We start from the raw sequence: 19,015 nt of genomic DNA, 5'->3' as shown, positions 1-19,015 counted from the left end.
CGTCGAGTGTCTGGAACTAAAATCGGACACTTGACTAGGCAAACACCGCTGAGACCTCCATACTTCCAGAAATTCGTATGGAAACTACCGAATGACCCGCCGTTCGGTAGAAAGAACCCCACAAACAAGGGAATTCATTCAAACCCTCTCCAGGCTCTATAACACAGGCAATTCGTCTGTTTCATTCACTTGTTTGTGACCGACCGCAGGGCCAAAATGCATGGAACTGTTTTCGGATACTTTACCCATGCGGTCGGTCAATACTTTAAAGTCCCATAACTCCCGAACCGTTTATCCGAATGGGCTGATTCTTGCATATGTTGTCCCCCTGAATAAGGGCTATCAGGGGATACCTGTTTTGGAGGTGTAGCCTATGTATTTGGGGTACATCCAGGAATTGGGGGAAAAGGTGTACGGTATAATTGTGTTAAGTGTTAATCTAAGGGGAGGAAATGTGTGGGAGGTACATCCATGTGATTGGTTAATTTCATCCTCCCCCTGGGAGTGTCCTGTATGTACTTGTTTGTAATAAAAGCCAGACTGGGTGTCCCAGTCTTGAGTTCTTGCTTAACCCTCAAAGCGATGTGTCGTCTCGGTCTTTGGGGGAATGGGATTGTATGCTGACTGCCAAGAGTGTAAGCCGATGTCTGCTTTTCTTGTTCAGCTGTTCCAGTGTTCGTGTGGTTCCAGTCGGGAGAATGGTGTTTGCAGTAGCTGCCTGTGCATCTGGAAAGGGGATTATCGCCTAAACTGGGTTTTATCCTCTTGTAAGTGAAACGGTCCGTTACAATTGGTGGCAGCGGTGGGATCGTTCCTACAACCAGAGGGACAGCTACAGACAACACCATTTCTGGATTACAAATTGAGGGCAACGCTAGTATCCGTACAGCGACCCTAGCTACAAAGGAAATAAGAAAATGGAAGGAGACAGAGTCGCAGCTGCTGCAGCACCGCCAAGGGAGAAGGAGGAATCCGAGTTTATCAGGGAATACAGGAGCAGGATGGCTCTATTCTCACCAGCCCGAGCGGTGCAGATGGCATCCCGGGTCTACGACGATGTACAGGCGTACCTCATGCTGCTAAGGACGCAGAGGATCCAACAAGATTGGTCCTGTGAGGAACCACAACAGGCAGGTGGAGATGGGACCGAGGTCTCTCCACCGGGCCCAACGGGATGGTGGGCAGCAGGCCCAGATCCCCAGCGACAGAGTAAGTCCCAGGGAGATGAAGGTGTCGTCCTTCCTCCCCAGCGGCAGGCTGAGTTACAGGGGGCAGAGGTTGTTGTTCCTGCCCCCCAGCAGCAAAGTGATGTGCCAGGAAGGCAGTGTGAAGTGAAGGGAGAGGAGAGCAGCGTCCTCCCTCCCCAGCGGCAGTGTGTACCCCAGGGAGATGAAGGTGTCGTCCTTCCTCCCCAGCGGCAGGCTGAGTTACAGGGGGCAGAGGTTGTTGTTCCTGCCCCCCAGCAGCAAAGTGATGTGCCAGGAAGGCAGTGTGAAGTAAAGGGAGAGGAGAGCAGTGTCCTCCCTCCCCAGCGGCAGTTTGCCATCCAGAGAGAGGAGCTTGTTACACCCTCTCTCCCACGGCAACCTAACCCACCGAGGGGAGATGTTAAGCCCCACAACTGTGCAGATGGGACCGTAGTCTCTGCACTTACAGCACAAGGGATAGGGACGGTCGGTCCTGTTCCCCAGCCTCAGTGTGATGGATCCAAAGGGGAGACAGTCAGTCTCCCCCTCCGGCAGTCGAGCTGTGCACCTAAAGGGGAGACAGCCAGTCTCCAGCAACCAGGCGCCCACCAGACTACTCCCGTGGTAGTGCTGGCAACAGGACAGAGTACCGCTGGTCTCTGCCCCCTCAGCAACCCACCAAGGCAGCCTACCCGTCTCCCACCCAGCAGTGGTGAAACCCCAGAACTTGGACAAAATTCTTCCTCACCCAGATGTAGTAACCGGTTAGTGGGGGCGGGCTGCTCTGTTATTTCTGTTTCGTGGGTGGGTTGCTGGACTAACCAGGGCACTGACCGGCAGAAAGTCAGGTACCCTGTTAGTCTAATTGGCAAAGGGGAGAAATGTGGCGAAACCAGCTTCGCCACTGTGAACTGGAGAGGCCTGGTTGCTAGCCTCCTGCCCGCTGACTATGGCCCCTGGACATGCTGCACTTTAAAAACTATATTTGGGCATGTAATAATTTATATTGCTGCTACTGGCCCTTTAAAATCATCTATGAACAGATTGGGACTTTTGGGACTACTGTCCCTTTAAGACTGTGAAGCATATTCTAGTGTACTGCCTGTAATATTGTATATGTATTCATGTGTTAAGTTTAACCTGGGTGATATGTATGCAGCATTCACCTGATTGTTCGGTAGAATCACTCCATTCATTATATTGAGTGAAACTACCGAACAACCAGACCACCCAGGAATAAGTGTGCCTCCAATTACAGTTTGCAACAATGTTGCAAACGGGTAATTGGCAATCAGTGTAATGTATTCTTTGTCCTCTGGGTGGCCGCCATTCGGGAAACAAACACGTGGCGGCGGCCATCTTAAACTACCGAACAGCGGTGTTTTGCCGTCGAGTGTCTGGAACTAAAATCGGACACTTGACTAGGCAAACACCGCTGAGACCTCCATACTTCCAGAAATTCGTATGGAAACTACCGAATGACCCGCCGTTCGGTAGAAAGAACCCCACAAACAAGGGAATTCATTCAAACCCTCTCCAGGCTCTATAACACAGGCAATTCGTCTGTTTCATTCACTTGTTTGTGACCGACCGCAGGGCCAAAATGCATGGAACTGTTTTCGGATACTTTACCCATGCGGTCGGTCAATACTTTAAAGTCCCATAACTCCCGAACCGTTTATCCGAATGGGCTGATTCTTGCATATGTTGTCCCCCTGAATAAGGGCTATCAGGGGATACCTGTTTTGGAGGTGTAGCCTATGTATTTGGGGTACATCCAGGAATTGGGGGAAAAGGTGTACGGTATAATTGTGTTAAGTGTTAATCTAAGGGGAGGAAATGTGTGGGAGGTACATCCATGTGATTGGTTAATTTCATCCTCCCCCTGGGAGTGTCCTGTATGTACTTGTTTGTAATAAAAGCCAGACTGGGTGTCCCAGTCTTGAGTTCTTGCTTAACCCTCAAAGCGATGTGTCGTCTCGGTCTTTGGGGGAATGGGATTGTATGCTGACTGCCAAGAGTGTAAGCCGATGTCTGCTTTTCTTGTTCAGCTGTTCCAGTGTTCGTGTGGTTCCAGTCGGGAGAATGGTGTTTGCAGTAGCTGCCTGTGCATCTGGAAAGGGGATTATCGCCTAAACTGGGTTTTATCCTCTTGTAAGTGAAACGGTCCGTTACAAGTGATAAATTGCAAGATTAAATAATGGAGATTTTTTCACAATTGGGCATACAAATAACAAATTCATCACATTTTTTAGAAAGATGTCAGAGTTATGAAACCAGATTTTGTGGCCCAAAGTGAACCTAGAGATGTGATGATCTGCTGTTCGTCATATAAAATGAAAGAACAAGTCTTAAAAGCTTCCAGACTTATTAGGCTGAAGGATCCACACAGCAACATTATGATTTTTTCGGACATTTCTTACGATACCAGGGCTAAAAGAAAACCGTTTGCAATCTACACAAAGATTTTACGACAGAAGAATATTCGATATTCATGGCGTTATCCTTGTAAAATCATTTTCTCATGATGCAAGGTCATACTCTTTTTCGGATGTTACAGCAATCTCGAAATGGTTTAGAGAGCAGAATTTTGAATTTAATAATTCAGTAGATGGAGACAAAGGATGGAGGAGAGAAGCTGTATAATATAAAGAAGAAAACATTTTATTTATTTATTTATTTTTTCATTCTCTCATTCTCTCCCTTTCTACACCCGGCCCAAGCGGCAGATAAAGGAAATGAAGAGAGAGAGTATCAATGAAAAAGGACACTACTCACAGAAATACAAATGTTTATGATGAAGGACATAAGACTGAGATCACATGCCAGGGATTCCTCCCAACTCTGATCACTTGACACTTCAAATAGGCATTGGGAACTAGGGACAAAAATGTATATAGAGGGATCAATTGTAACACAGATATAAGGAAATTAATTCTACTCAAACAATCTGAAATTCGGATTGGAAATTATTTAATTTAGGATATTTGACGTTTACAAAGGTGGTTCACTTAGATAATATTGGTAATTAAAGGGGAGATTGCTGTTTTCTGAGTTCACAGTAATAAGAGGATGTAAGCTAACGATTGAAGGAATGACAATATGATAGTTTTTGTATATTAGGTAATATTATTATTGAAGGAATTAGTAATACACAATCACTAGGATCACAGTTTTCTCACTGAATTCAGTTTAGGAAGAGGTTGAGAGGGATCTCTGAGGATATAAATGACCTCAAATCGACAGTCCGTATATAAACACTGGTTTTAAGATGAGGTATTAAATAGCTAAGTTTAATATTCAGACTTTTTGGCATCAACAACTTCAACTATAGTTATAGTATGATAATCTTAAGGTTTAATTTCTACAATGGGTGTTAGATGATAAAATATAGATAGGAGAATTTAAGGCTACAAATGCTATATAGAAAATTGAGTGTGAACAAACAGTTGTAATCGAGGATAGAAAAATATAGATTGACATAGTATCTTATTTATGGAATGGGTTGCTTAAACAATAGGGATTATTTGAAATTTATAATGATTTATGGTATTGTTTTTTTTTGTTAAGACTTTATTAAATATAAAGTGGCGATGGAAATAGGATAGAAATCATACTAAAAGCAATGGTTTTTTTGTATGTTATAAGTTGACGAAGTCCGAGATGAAAGATAAAATTCAATTATACAAGCTAGTAATCAAGGAAAAAAAAAAAGATATCCACCCTGTTGGGGTCTTAGGCTTAAGAGGGCAGTATGAAAGAAACAAAGATAACAGAAAGGGGAAGGAGAAAGTTAAAGATAAAGGAGTAGAGAGGGAAAGGGAAATGAAAGGGAAAAGAAAAGGGGAAAAAAGTAGGACAAGAACCATATGTTTAATGTTGTTTCAATCAATGCGCAAGGCCTGAATTCTCCACAGAAAAGGAAACTGCTATTTGATCATACTAGAAGGGAAAATGCGCAAGTTGTAGGTATTCAAGAGACCCATTGGCACAGAGCTGATGAGGGAAAATGTAGTTTTAAAGACTTCCCTAGTTCAGTATGCTCCTCTTATAAAGACAAAAAAAAAAGAGAGGAGTAGCTATTTTTTTTTCATCGACTATAAATGTCTCTATAAAATACACGAAAACTGATACGATGGGCAGATGGATTATTCTTATATGTACAATAGAAGATCAACTTTATACAATTGCTAATATCTACGCCCCGAATACCTCTCAGATTCAGTTTCTATATAAATTTTTTGCGCAATTAGATGCAATCAAACAAGGTCGCACCATAGTTATGGGCGATTTTAATTTGGTAACGGACCCTAATTTAGATAGAAGGTCCGAAAAGTCCAAAACTCCCTCGAGGAACGTTGTTAATCAGGCTAAAAAATTTCGCAATATAATACAAAATGAAGCCCTTCTTGACTGCTGGAGGATTTTTCACCCCACAGAGAAAGATTTTACATGTTTTTAGTAAGACTCATTGTTCATATTCAAGAATAGATTTTATATTTGGAGACCGAAATTTGATAGAAAATGTGAAATCTACGAATAGAATTACGGTCACATGGTCTGATCATAATATGGTGAAAATACAACTAAAGAATAAATTCATAAAGCACAGATCAGATTGGAAATTAAATGATAAGTTATTAATTTCTAAAACTAATAGGGAACAGATTGCAAAGGCGATAGACATGTATTGGTTGGACAATGATAATAATGAAGTGTCCTCTGTTACAAAATGGTGCGCATTTAAAAGTGTTATAAGGGGACACTTTATAAGCTTAGAAGCCCAGGCTAAGAAAAATCGGCAGGAATCCCTGTTAAGTCTATATATTGAATTAAGCGAATGTTATAAAAAAAAACATTGCGGCACCTGTAAGAACTATATCGAATCAAATCAGGACTATAGAAAATAAAATAAATGAAATTTTTAATAGAGGAGAAACAAAATAGAGAGAGTGTGTCAGACTGCCAAGATAAAGTGGGGGGTAACCCCTGCTGAATAAAGTTTCAAAAAGGAAGAAAGAGTACAAATATGCCTGGAGAGTGCACACCCAGTGGTAATGGTGCACCTGCAGGCTGCTCGTACCCCAAAAATAGCAGTCCTTATAGTAAAAATTAACTTTTAATAATCAATTTAAAATCGAAATAAATTATGTATCAAAAATAGAACTAAATAGGGACAGAAATCCCATATAGAATTAGCCAGGAAATGGATAAACTAGGATAGATTAGAGACAATAACCACATAAAATAGTGGTAAACTAGTAGAGCACAGAGGGGAAAGGGTTAAAGAGGAAAATCTGTACTCCAAAATGAACCCCACACGTTCCCTTAACTTTCTACTAAGTTCTGAGTCTTTGCTGTATCGAGCTAATAAACTAGTCACTGTAAATGCTGCAGAAATTCTAATCCTAGAATACACTTCCTGCTCTAAGAGATTGCTGTCCTAATAAAAACAAAGTACGGTCTTTCGAGGAGGGAGAGTAAATGTATGCTATTATTTCAAATTCGGAGCGTCCTCCCTTGCTGTCAAAGCCCCCCTCCCCTCTGGACAGCAATCTCTTAGAGCAGGAAGTGTATTCTAGGATTAGAAAGACACAAAAATATTAACCAGATGTGTTCAGATTATGAAAAGTATAAAAGGACCTGTTCAGCCCCTAGCTAAAATCAAATGGGAAAGAGATTTATCAATAGAAATCGATATAAAGGAATGGAATAGGGCTCTTCAAACAGTGTACTCTACGGTACACTGCTTAAATATCAGGGAAGCTCATTATACGCTTCTAAATCGATGGTATATGACACCAAATAAGATCCAGAAATTTTCAAAGGAAGAGATCTCTGGATGCTGGAGATGTGGTAATGAGGGGGCGAATGAACTACACATATGGTGGGAGTGTGCTCCAATTAGGGAAGCGTGGGATCAATTTTTGGGTCATATAAATAACCTTTTGGATATCACGCATATCTGGACTCCAGATATTTTGCTCTTACATTTAAACCTCCCGCATTTAACTAAAGATAAGAAATGTTTGCTGATACACGCTCTGATGGCTTTTAAGATGTCCATAGCAAAAAATTGGAAAAAGACATCAATCGATTTCATGGTCGCATATTAAGGCAATCATTATAACCCAATGTAAAATGGAAAGGGGTATAGCCTCCAATTTAAGTATTAATATTCGTCAATATGAGATATGGGATAAATGGATAAAGGTCCTCGAAAATCCAACAGAGGAAAGACTACTTAACAATAAATAGAAATTTTTAGAAAAGGGGGAATCTAATATGAACTAGGAGCGGTATAATTTACAATATGAATGATAAAGTAAGAAATGTCAACCTTACTGTTTGTTTGTTTGTTTGTTTGTCTATTTATTTGTTTATTATTTGTATGAGAGTAGAGTTGGAAGTGAAGGACATTAATGCCTCGTTTCCACTGAGCGGATCGGTTCGGGTCGGTACAGTTTGGAAGGTTTAGAATGGACCGGCCCATTCTGGTGAGTGTTTCCACTGCAAGTCAGACCTTCAGGGCCATGCGAGGTTTAGAAAAAATGCTCTTCCTGTCCACCAATCAATGGATTGTATAGTAGGTCCGCCCTAACCGAACCGTTCCATTTCCTATGGCCCTACATCTGAAGCAGGACCCTGAATGGATCGGTACGGTTCGCTTGTATGGACTACTTTCATAATGGAAACACCCAAAATAGCGAACCGTACCGAACCGAACCGAACCGATCCGCTCAGTGGAAACGAGGCATTAGTTTCCGGCACTTTCTCCTCTATTGAAGATTGTATGCTTGAAGTATATTTTGTGGAGAGCAGTTAAATTGCTCAATATTGATGTTGATAAACACGATGTGCAATATAATATATATGCTTCTTTGCAATTGTATATGTATACATTTTGCTGTATGTTTTACATGTTTGTACAATATATTTTAAAAAATACCAGGGCTTAGCTCCGGAGAGCTGAGACAAGCTCCTAAGAGCTTCTGGCTCTACATCAGAAGTAGTGGAGTTGTTGAACCACTGCTCTAGAATATAGCAGAATAATAGTGTAAAATAGTAACAGTGTAACAACTAGCACTTTTTTGCTGCTAATAATTTGCCTCCTTTCCACCACCTTGCCACCAACAAATGATCACCTCAGTGTTGAAACTGTAAATGTCAATCTTATATCTTTCCCATAATTCTCTGCCTCAAGTATCCATGAGCTTAGTCTTCTCTATTTGTCCTTATCAATCAAATGGTTCTCTCATCTGGTGTCCTACTTAGTCTTCAAATATAACCACACAATTCTTACTGCAAAGTACATTTTCCACACCCCAGCCATTATTTATTTCCCTCTTGCAATAATGAAAAGCAGATTTAATTAACACATAACCTCCTTAAAATGTAGTCTATTGTATCTTGACACTTAAATGTTCTTAATTTTAGGGACCAGGTCCTACAGATTATTCCGCAGAACGTGACACAGGTCCAGTGTTTAAAGGACACCTTTCAATCATCAATGGTAAGTTATTCAAAATAAAAAGGTCAAATATCAGCACGAGTTTGTTACCATTTTAGCTTTTCCTTATCATGAGATATATATCTATAATCTAGAAGCCATCAATGCCAATATCCTAAGTGTTTTACTATATACCATTAATATCAACAGCCATTAACATAATTAATTATGATTAATTAATCCATCCAGTAACTAAAATCTTGCAAGTTTAGTTAAAACAATTCTTTATCTAATAAATATTTCCTAGGTCTGTTATCTGAACAGTCACTTGATTAATATTAATCTGGGTAACTCTTGATATTCTATCTTTGTTTTATTATATCAATTTGTCTCCCAGTCTGCAGTTTGAGATGCAAATTTTGATCGTGAGCTATCACAAAACCAAGTCTGGATTCTGATCAGCTTTCACCCAGAAAAATATTGACTGTTAACTATATAATTTTATAATTAATATAATTGACTTATATTTACTGATAGATGTTCTGGATTTCTCTGGAGAAGATTGATTCAGAGTTAGTGAATTATAGTTAAAAGTTTGGTATTGGAAGTTTTTCCAAGAATGTTTAAAGATTTCTTCAAGATTGTCAGATGTCAAGGGATCTCTCCCTATGTCATTTGGATAAGTCATTCTTTATCTGTTAACCTTCTGACCTAGTCCAATAGAAATCTTCGGGCAAGTCTTATGTTAATGTCTGATGTCATATTGACATATATTTCTATATGTTTCAAACAGCAGGTTGATCTGTTGGCTTACATCAGGAATATTACCAGCTATTAGCATATGTAAGATTAACTCTAGTTCATGATTAACAAATAGTAATGTGTATTTCAAGATTCTTTAGTCAGCGTTTTTACTCAATTGGGACTTTGGTTCCTCAAACTAATTTGACCTTGCTTACTTAAGCATTATTGCATGTCAATATATTAAATTGTCTTACTTACTCTATATATAGGTAAATGTGTGTGTGTTGTGTGTGTGTGTGTATATATATATATATATATATTTATTTTATTTTTTTTCTATATATGTATATGTTGCTAACTAAGAATTTATGACATTATATTACTATTTTGTATATAACTAAACTTAATTATTTACCTTATAGCAATATGTATGAGTGTGGGCTGAGTTAATAAATACTTTTTTTTTAAAATTAAATACTTGTCCTCGCTCTTATCTTTTGTTTACAGAGGTGTATTTGCATTGTCTGGCATCTTTAAGCTGACAAGGCAAACCATTGAGAAAACCATCTTGTTTTTCTTCATTTTAGGCATCTCATAGCATATCTAAATTGTGTTTTGCCATTATGCAAGTAGTTTTATCCCACAATATATATGTATTTCCTTTCCTAGACAATACCTCCTAAGTACTAAGTACTTTGATGGAATTTGCATTGGTAGAAGAAAAATTGGATTGTATCACAATCTATTGAAGATTATGACTACATATGGAAGAGCATTGCAATTATGATATGAGTGTGCAAACTGATGACTGTTATGTCTGTCACAGCATTGGGGTTCTTTTTATCTCAACATAATTAATATTCATTAATATATAAATAAGCTTTATGAAAAAACTGTTCTAAAAATCTTTACATCATTGTAGACCAATGTATCATATCCAAGTGGTCTATTTTGTGTGCCACTAAAATTGCAATGTGTGATACCAGGTACTCGGGTGTTAACCAGATCTAGCACCAAACATAAGACAGAGCACACCTCAGGACCTTCACTACCTCTTATAAGTTGGCAGAAATCATATGGTTGCAAATTTGAATCAATCTACACTACAGCCTTAATTGCAGCCTTTGTGACGTTGCATAACAGGAATTCAGGTGGTCACAAGGGGTGGTGACAGTGCCATTTTAGTTTGTAGCAAATTTGAAAAGTACGTAAAATAGTCTGCCATCAATTTTCTGTTGATTCGCTTTCTAATTTTATAAAAAATTCTTTTTTTTCTACGCCTTTATTTGCAATCCCTTATTCCTTCTCATGGTTCACTTAAGTATAAAAACACCCTTAATAGCAATTTGGTCTATTATTAAGTACCATAGTGATGAAGTACATTATACTGGGATGCTCCCTTTACTTTTCTCAATATAATGTTATAAATGCAGGGCTGGTGCAAGGATTTCTGCCACCCTAGGCAAAGATCTATTTTGCCACCTCTTCATGTCACTCACTCACTGACAGACACGCACTGACAGACACACATGCACTGCCAGACACACACACGCACTGCCAGACACACGCACGCACTGCCAGACACACGCACGCACTGCCAGACACACGCACGCACTGCCAGACACACACACGCACTGACAGACACACACGCACTGACAGACACACACGCACTGACAGACACACACGCACTGACAGACACACATGCACTGCCAGACACATGCACGCACTGCCAGAGACACACGCACGCACTGCCAGAGACACACGCACGCACTGCCAGAGACACACGCACGCACTGCCAGAGACACACGCACGCACTGCCAGAGACACACGCACGCACTGCCAGAGACACACGCACGCACTGCCAGAGACACACGCACGCACTGCCAGAGACACACGCACGCACTGCCAGAGACACACGCACGCACTGCCAGAGACACACGCACGCACTGCCAGAGACGCACGCACGCACTGCCAGAGACGCACGCACGCACTGCCAGAGACGCACGCACGCACTGCCAGAGACGCACGCACGCACTGCCAGAGACGCACGCACGCACTGCCAGAGACGCACGCACGCACTGCCAGAGACGCACGCACGCACTGCCAGAGACACACGCACGCACTGCCAGAGACACACGCACGCACTGCCAGAGACACACGCACGCACTGCCAGAGACACACGCACGCACTGCCAGAGACACACGCACGCACTGACAGAGACACACACGCACTGATAGGGTGCCTTGAGGAGCGGCCTGGCTCAATTGGCTCAATTGCCGCTCTCCCAGCGCTGCGGCCCCAGACAGGGGGGAGCCCACCAGGAAACATCCGGGGTGGGTGCCCCCAGCAGGCCGGCGCCCTAGGCGAATGCCTAGTTTGCCTAACGGTGGAGCCGACCCTGTATAAATGTAATAAAAGTATCACTTTTTTTAGCCAAAAAATAACTTTCAATGCATTTGTTTAGAGTGTTCCTCTGTTACTACTTTTTCACTGTGAAGACATTTAACCAATGTTAGAGGTAAGCACGCACACATTGTAAGAATGCTTCTTTCTGTGGACCATAAGACTGGTGTTTGGCACCCTGCTTGCAGTTTGTTAAACTTCTCCATGTGGTTGTTTATGTTTGCTTCTCCTTTACAATACTATAAACTTCCCCAATACTTTCATGTCTTCACAAGTCATTGAGAGAGATTTATCAGTGTTCTGTTCTAAAAAGTGGACTAAAGTGGTACCCAGTGTGAGGCAATCAACATGGGAAGCAGTGGAACCAGCATGCACACTCCATTGGCATCTCCTCTCACTTTACTTTTTGCATCACTTTTTAGACCAGACACTTTGATAAATCCCACCTATTTTGTTTCATCTTTCTTTTACCTCCTTATGTCCTTTTACTTGACAACCATCCCCCTGCTTCCTTCCTTTTATGTTACCACCTCTTTATTTATTTTTCATAATTTAACTTTTCATAATTTCTTTCCTTTTTATACATTCTTTTTGGAATCATAGCTGCATTAGGTACTAAATTGTTTTAGGGATTTATCACTTATTGTCAGACAAAGGCCATTATATGGGGTGGATGATGTTTTATCCTGTATCCTTGTGGCTCTAATGTAGAGGAGCTACTCATGAGGGAACATTTATTACATTTTGTTTTCACCATAAGGTCGGAATCCTGCTTTCGCTCTCGGACCACATAGGTCATTAAATACTCCTAACCTTTTGCCTTTGGTATGCCATGCAAATGCGGGGATATCAGAATGCTACTATATATCTGATATCTCGATTTACCGCTACCCCATTCCCAAAGGCTGTTATTTATGTATGCCATAATCATATTGACCTTGAACTGCCCATTGACTGATTTCTGAGCATGTGATAGTCATTTTCTTTCTGCAGCAGAAAACATTCCTTCATGTGCATAGTTAAATCCATTGAAGTTTTGTATCTCTAGTTTGATTTATTTATCTATTTACACACGGATACACTGTAATTAATGTTGCAGCAATCTATCTAGATAGGAAGTTTGGATGTAGAATTCCAATGTGTGTTTAGATCCTCTTTTAAATTCTGATCAGAGTTTCTTTCTAGGCAGTCACTCACTGCAAACTGTATTGCATTGCTACTTTATATTATGTGTAATTCATCATTTTTCTCTACTAGTTTGATCTTTGGAAGCCTCTACAGCCAGAAGATATCAATGTCAGAACTATAGTGCATGTCAGGATCCCATCCAGTGCTCTGCAGTCCGTGAAAGAGGACCTGCTTCACTGTTCACTATCTTTTAAGTAAGTGAACTGATGTGTGTTTAGCAGTTTTAATCTTATAGACTGTGGCTTAGTTTAAATTGAATATCAGTCATGCAGAATGACACATCGAAGTGGTGGGAATGCATATCAACTACAGAAGAAGTTTAGTTCGGTAACTCCATCATTGTAAGCAGGATTTACTTTTAATATCTACAGAAACAGCCTGTTCACTTACTGGCCAATTATATAGGTGGATAGAATGGATATTGCAAAGGTGTTTATAGCCCTCCAGAGGTGAAATGGTTACAGTGGAAGAGAAGACATGAAAATGTCAACTTGTTTTTTTTTTCGCCATCACAAAATGTTTTAATAGAAAGTGCTTTGTAAAGCCAGGAATCATCTTAATCCTGTCTGTGGGATGTTCTTAATGACAAAATCCAACCATGCAGACAACAATGGAAATGTTATAAAGTAAGCTTTTAATTGATTTTAATTCATTTATGCGAATTAGCAACACATGTGCAAACTCTACAAGGAGAATGTTCTTTATATAAGATGTAATACTCATTTTACTGTAGAATAATATTTTTCTAACATTCCGTTACAGTATAGCATATTGCATGATGCCTTACGTCATTCTTGCATTATGTCAGATGCTGGACACTGCTCTCTTGTGTCCTATAATGCTTCTCTCAATGTTTAAAATGTATTTTCCAATGCATCTATTCTGCATTCTATTCTGCTTCCGCAAGCAGAAGTCTGTGCATAACCATTATGATCCCAGCCAAGGAGAATTTGCCAATACATTTTTAAATCCACAGCATGAACAGATCAGTGCTCTGTTATGTACCCTTCTTGAAATATAGTATGTTCTCTTCCTAATGATCTTTTGGTATTGACTCAGCTTAGTTCTCAACATGTATTGTTCTTTCACCTCTGGCTTGTTTCATCTTCTTTTTCTATATCTCTGAAAATTACTAATTCCAGATTATGCTAACCTGTTTCCACAGGTGTGCTATTTTGTCTCTCTGTTGCCACCACATTAAGCCTGACCTTTTGAAGAAATTTATATATAGTGATGTCGCGAACATAAAATTTTCTGTTCACGAACGGCAAACGCGAACTTCCGCAAATGTTCGCGAACGGGCGAACCGGGCGAACCGCCATAGACTTCAATAGGCAGGCGAATTTTAAAACCCACAGGGACTCTTTCTGGCCACAATAGTGATGGAAAAGTTGTTTCAAGGGGACTAACACCTGGACTGTGGCATGCCGGAGGGGGATCCATGGCAAAACTCCCATGGAAAATTACATAATTGATGCAGAGTCTGGTTTTAATCCATAAAGGGCATAAATCACCTAACATTCCTAAATTGTTTGGAATAACGTGCTTTAAAACATCAGGTATGATGTTGTATCGATCAGGTAGTGTAAGGGTTACGCCCGCTTCACAGTGACAGACCAAACTCCCCGTTTAACGCACCGCAAACAACCGCAAACTCCCCATTTGCACAAGGTTGGATACCAAGCTTAGGTTACCCATGCCTGGAACGCAACGCACGCCATTTTTGATGATGCGTGCGTTCCAGGCAGAAGACATGTGACCGTTGAACCACAGGTCGCGTCACGTCACTTCCGGATATGACGCGTGCGGTCCACGATGGCACGCATGACGGCCGGAACTTGCCGACTGTCCCCTATCTTGCCACATCACTTCCGGTATGCATTACGGAACCGGAAGAGACACTCACCAGGTAGCATTCTACAATCAACTCGCCCCTATTTATGCAGGACACTGAGGAATCACCCCACACTTTTGATAAAGCCTCTGGAGAGGCGAAACGCGTCAAGTGGGACCCCTTTTTCCCTTTTGGACTATTGGACTTATACTTATACTTTTATATGCTTGATATTTTATAACAATAAAATAGTATATTTTATATTGCATTGAGCCACTTATCCTTTATTATTTTACCTGCATTTCAATATCCTGCTGACTACCTGGTTCCATCATATCCTTAGGTGGGGATAGTACCACCCATGCTGTAATCACTAGAGCAGGTCTTGCTCTACAAATTGTAAGTACAATACCTTTATTCAACTATCCCGGATTTACAGTACTTACTACACTATCAGAGTGTCTCTCCCTCTTGTTTTTTATATATTCTCATCTGGAGGATCAAAATCATCTGTACCAGCTTGTATCCTTAGACGGGGATTATACCGTCCACGCTGAACAAAGTAGAGCTCTTTTATAGCTCTACCCTATGTGAGTGATTTTCCTAAAGTTACCCAGCACCAATATTTGCACTGTTACAAACTGTATTGCACTATTATTTTCCTTTGTTTTTATTTTGAGGTATTTTACCAACCTTCCCCTCAGAGGTGTATGTACGTATTACCCTTGGGCGCAGTATACGCCATATTTTGTATGTTTTTTGTTAGCCATGTCCCGTTCCTTGTCCTCACTGATGTCATTGAAGGTCTCTTACTTCACCCAGCCACGTACAACACCAAGGGTCCCCCAAAGGTGACAACAAGCCCCCTGTATTTTTTTTTTTTTTTAAATGTACACTACTTTTACACCAGATCTGAGTTGCACTGGTGTGACATTGGCAGGCCCTGAAACGCACACGTGTGAAGGAAACTGACTGCTATAATATTACAGTAAAAAAATTTTTTTTTTTTTAAATGCAAGCTATTGTGACACCAGATATGAGTGGTGGCACTGGGCAAGTGGGCACAGCATATGCTGTGAGCCTGACACACACGCTGGCAGGCAGGCAACTGCAATTAGATTACACAGAAAAAAAAAAGCAGACTGATGTTCTAGCCCTAAAAAGAACTTTTTGGGGTGCTGTCCTTACAGCAGATATCAGATGAGTCCTTCAGGACTGTAGTGGACACTGAATACACTAGCCTAGCTATCGATTTCCCTATTAAATCAGCAGCAGCTACACTGTCCCTCCTCTCACTAAGAATGCAGTTTCCTGGGGGTGGGCCCTAGCTGTCATGGAGGAAAGACGCACTTCGTGTGAGCTCCCTCAATATCTCACTTTAAGCAGCTATCAACAAGCTATCAATTTCTATGCTATCTAAGCTATCAATTTCACCCCAGAAGGGGATGACCCAGCAATGTTGCTCCTACCTGACCGACCCAACATGCTTAATAGCGGTCAGCAACTCGACAGAGTCTTACTTACCTCCGCGTGGCAAGTGTGGCCTTGTGCTCACCGGGCGGGAGAGGCGGCCGATCACCCGATCCTGGGATGCCCAGGAGCAGCTACTTCCCGGCAGGAGCTCCGTTACCCCCACCCCCCCTCGGACCTGTGGGGGTTATCCCAGTCCACCCCTGAGAGGCTGTCTGGAGCTAATGGACGCACAGAGCACAGCTGCCCAGGCTGACATACTCATCTGCGACTCTCCCAATATGGCGGCAGCCGCGTGTCCTCCTGGTACCAGCAAAGCATGGCAGGATATTGAGTCTAAGCTAGACAGACTCTTTAATCAATTTTGGAAGCAAATAACAAGCAGGAAGCCCCAACAAGCTCCACAACAGCCCCAACAAGCTCCACCACAGCTAAGCGAAGCAGTCCCCATTAAAATCCACCAACGCAAAAGGCGTCGAAGACGGGACCGGAGGCACAAACAGAAATGCAGAGCCTGCCCCACGTCAAGCACTCGCCTCCACCTTAAGCCACCACAATTCCGCACCGGACTTGAAGCACCACCGGGACAGATCCGACCACCCGACAAAACAAGCTTCCACCACCTCAAGCTGCGAACCCGGCACTCAGCCAGAGACTTTTGTTGTTCCAGGTATCAGGGACTCCCAGGGTCTGCACCTGGCGCCCAGAAGGGATCGGATGAGCACAAGCAGTAAACAGCAGCCTGCCAAGCATGTCCCACTATAGCGGGTCCTCCACACCATGCCTTTGATCACATGAACTGCTCTCTGCACATTAACTAATCGTAAAGTAGCAAGCGTTTAAACATGTCATTATTTCACCTCCTAAAGAGTTTATAGTCGTAGTTCCTTACATGCCTTTACCTTAACCGTTCATGTATTATGTTATTCACTAGTCTCATCTCATGGGGCGACTCACACTTGATTTATAACTAGTGGTGGAGCTGCTGATATAAATACACAGTTGATAACGTGCAAGCTACACCCTAAACATGACAGCCATCTTTCACAACAATGTACTGCTATATACTCATATCCTCAGTGCAACTAGCCGTGATATACGCATGTTCAGCCTAGCATGCTCAAATATAACACACTTCTGTCTAAAAAAAAAAAAAAACAATGCAGCTTCCGAATGAATCTAAAATGGATGCTGTCCAGGAGGTGGGAGGGTCTGGGAGGGAGGGTCTGCTGCTGATTGGCTGGAATGTGTCTGCTGACTGTGAGGTACAGGGTCAAAGTTTACTCAATGATGACGAAAAGGGGGCGGACCGAACATCACATATATTCGCCATCCGTGGCGAACGCGAACAAGCTATGTTCGCCAGGAACTATTCGCCAGCTAACTATTCGGAACATCTCTAGTCAGGATAGATGCCTCTGGAATGGGAGGTACGGGTTGAGATGGTGCGCATACCAGTGTCTCAGGGGCCAAATAAGCATTTCTGGACAAAAGTGTCTGATGGGCCTGGGCAATCTGGTCCATACGGTGATCCTGTTCTTAAAATCCTGCCTCATAGGAGGCCATTTGCTGTCCTAAACCTGCAGGGCCCATGGTCCTATCATAATGTCATGATGTAATCAGTGGTGTATCCTGGTTTTGTGCTGCCCTAGGCAGAACAAAACTCAGGCACCCCCTTCCCCCCCGTCCCGCCTTCTAAATATACACACACACATTCACTGACAGATACGCATACACTAACAGACACACACCCACACACTAACAGACACACACCCACACACTAACAGACACACACCCACACACTAACAGACACACACCCACACACTAACAGACACACACCCACACACTAACAGACACACACCCACACACAAACACACACACTAACACACACACTAACAGACACACACATACACACACTAACAGACACACACACTAACAGACACACACACTAACAGACACACACACACACTAACAGACACACACACACACACACACACTCACATTAACACTTTTTTTTTACTTTAACCCCCCCAGCCTCCTTACCTTTGGTAATGCTGGGGGGGTCATCTTTCTCCCTGGTGGTCCAGTGGCTGCTGCGCGGTCGGGGGGTGCTGGCGGGCGGCTGGCGAGGGAGCACTTCCTCTGAGCACTCTGCTCAGCTCCCTTGCGCGCTGCTGTGAGGAGGAGCCGGAATATGACGTCATATTCCGGCTCCCAGCTTCACTCTTTGGCGCGCGAGGGAGCTGAGCAGATTGCTTAGAGGAAGTGCTCCCTCGCCAGCCGCCCGCCAGCGCCCCCCGACCGCCCAGCAGCCCGCCGGCATGTCTGTTAGCCGCAAAGCTAACACAGGGGCGGTGCAAGGATTTTTGCCGCCCTAGGCAAAAAAAATTTTGCCGCCCCCCATATGTCCAGCCCACCATGTGACATCACAATGCCCCGCCCATATGCTCTGCCATATGGGCCAACGCCAGTCTTCAAAAAGTGTCTTTTATCTGAAAAGACAGTGTGTTTACATTAAAAAGCCTACAGGCACAGGCTATAGACACCAGAACCACTACATTATGCTGTAGTGCTTCTGGTGACTGTAGTATCCATTTAATGTGAGGTAAATTAGAGATTAGTGCCACTAATAATATATTGGATTGCCTACTTACCACCAGATGAGGACAAGAGGCTGATGATGGGCTCAGTCTGGCTCCACAGGTCTGGTGTAGAAGAGGCTCACTGGAGACTGTTTTT

The 19,015-nt window shown here is 42.3% G+C and overlaps 1 protein-coding gene across 1 annotated transcript in view; it reads left to right on the top strand.

Annotated features, from left to right (window-relative positions):
- Nucleotides 1–19,015, top strand: part of LOC134571622 (carboxypeptidase O-like) — a 178,305-nt gene that overhangs the window by 81,663 nt on the left and 77,627 nt on the right. The window contains exons 3-4 of the mRNA XM_063430089.1: nucleotides 8,625–8,700; nucleotides 13,042–13,166. Coding sequence (XP_063286159.1) covers nucleotides 8,625–8,700; nucleotides 13,042–13,166 — 201 coding nt within the window. The remainder of the gene's footprint in view (nucleotides 1–8,624; nucleotides 8,701–13,041; nucleotides 13,167–19,015) is intronic.

Source organism: Pelobates fuscus, chromosome 8, assembly GCF_036172605.1.
Source record: "Pelobates fuscus isolate aPelFus1 chromosome 8, aPelFus1.pri, whole genome shotgun sequence".
In the NCBI taxonomy this organism is placed as follows: Eukaryota; Metazoa; Chordata; class Amphibia; order Anura; family Pelobatidae; genus Pelobates; species Pelobates fuscus.
The sequence above is the reverse complement of the archived record's forward strand: the minus strand, read 5'-3'. Positions and strand labels throughout refer to the sequence as shown.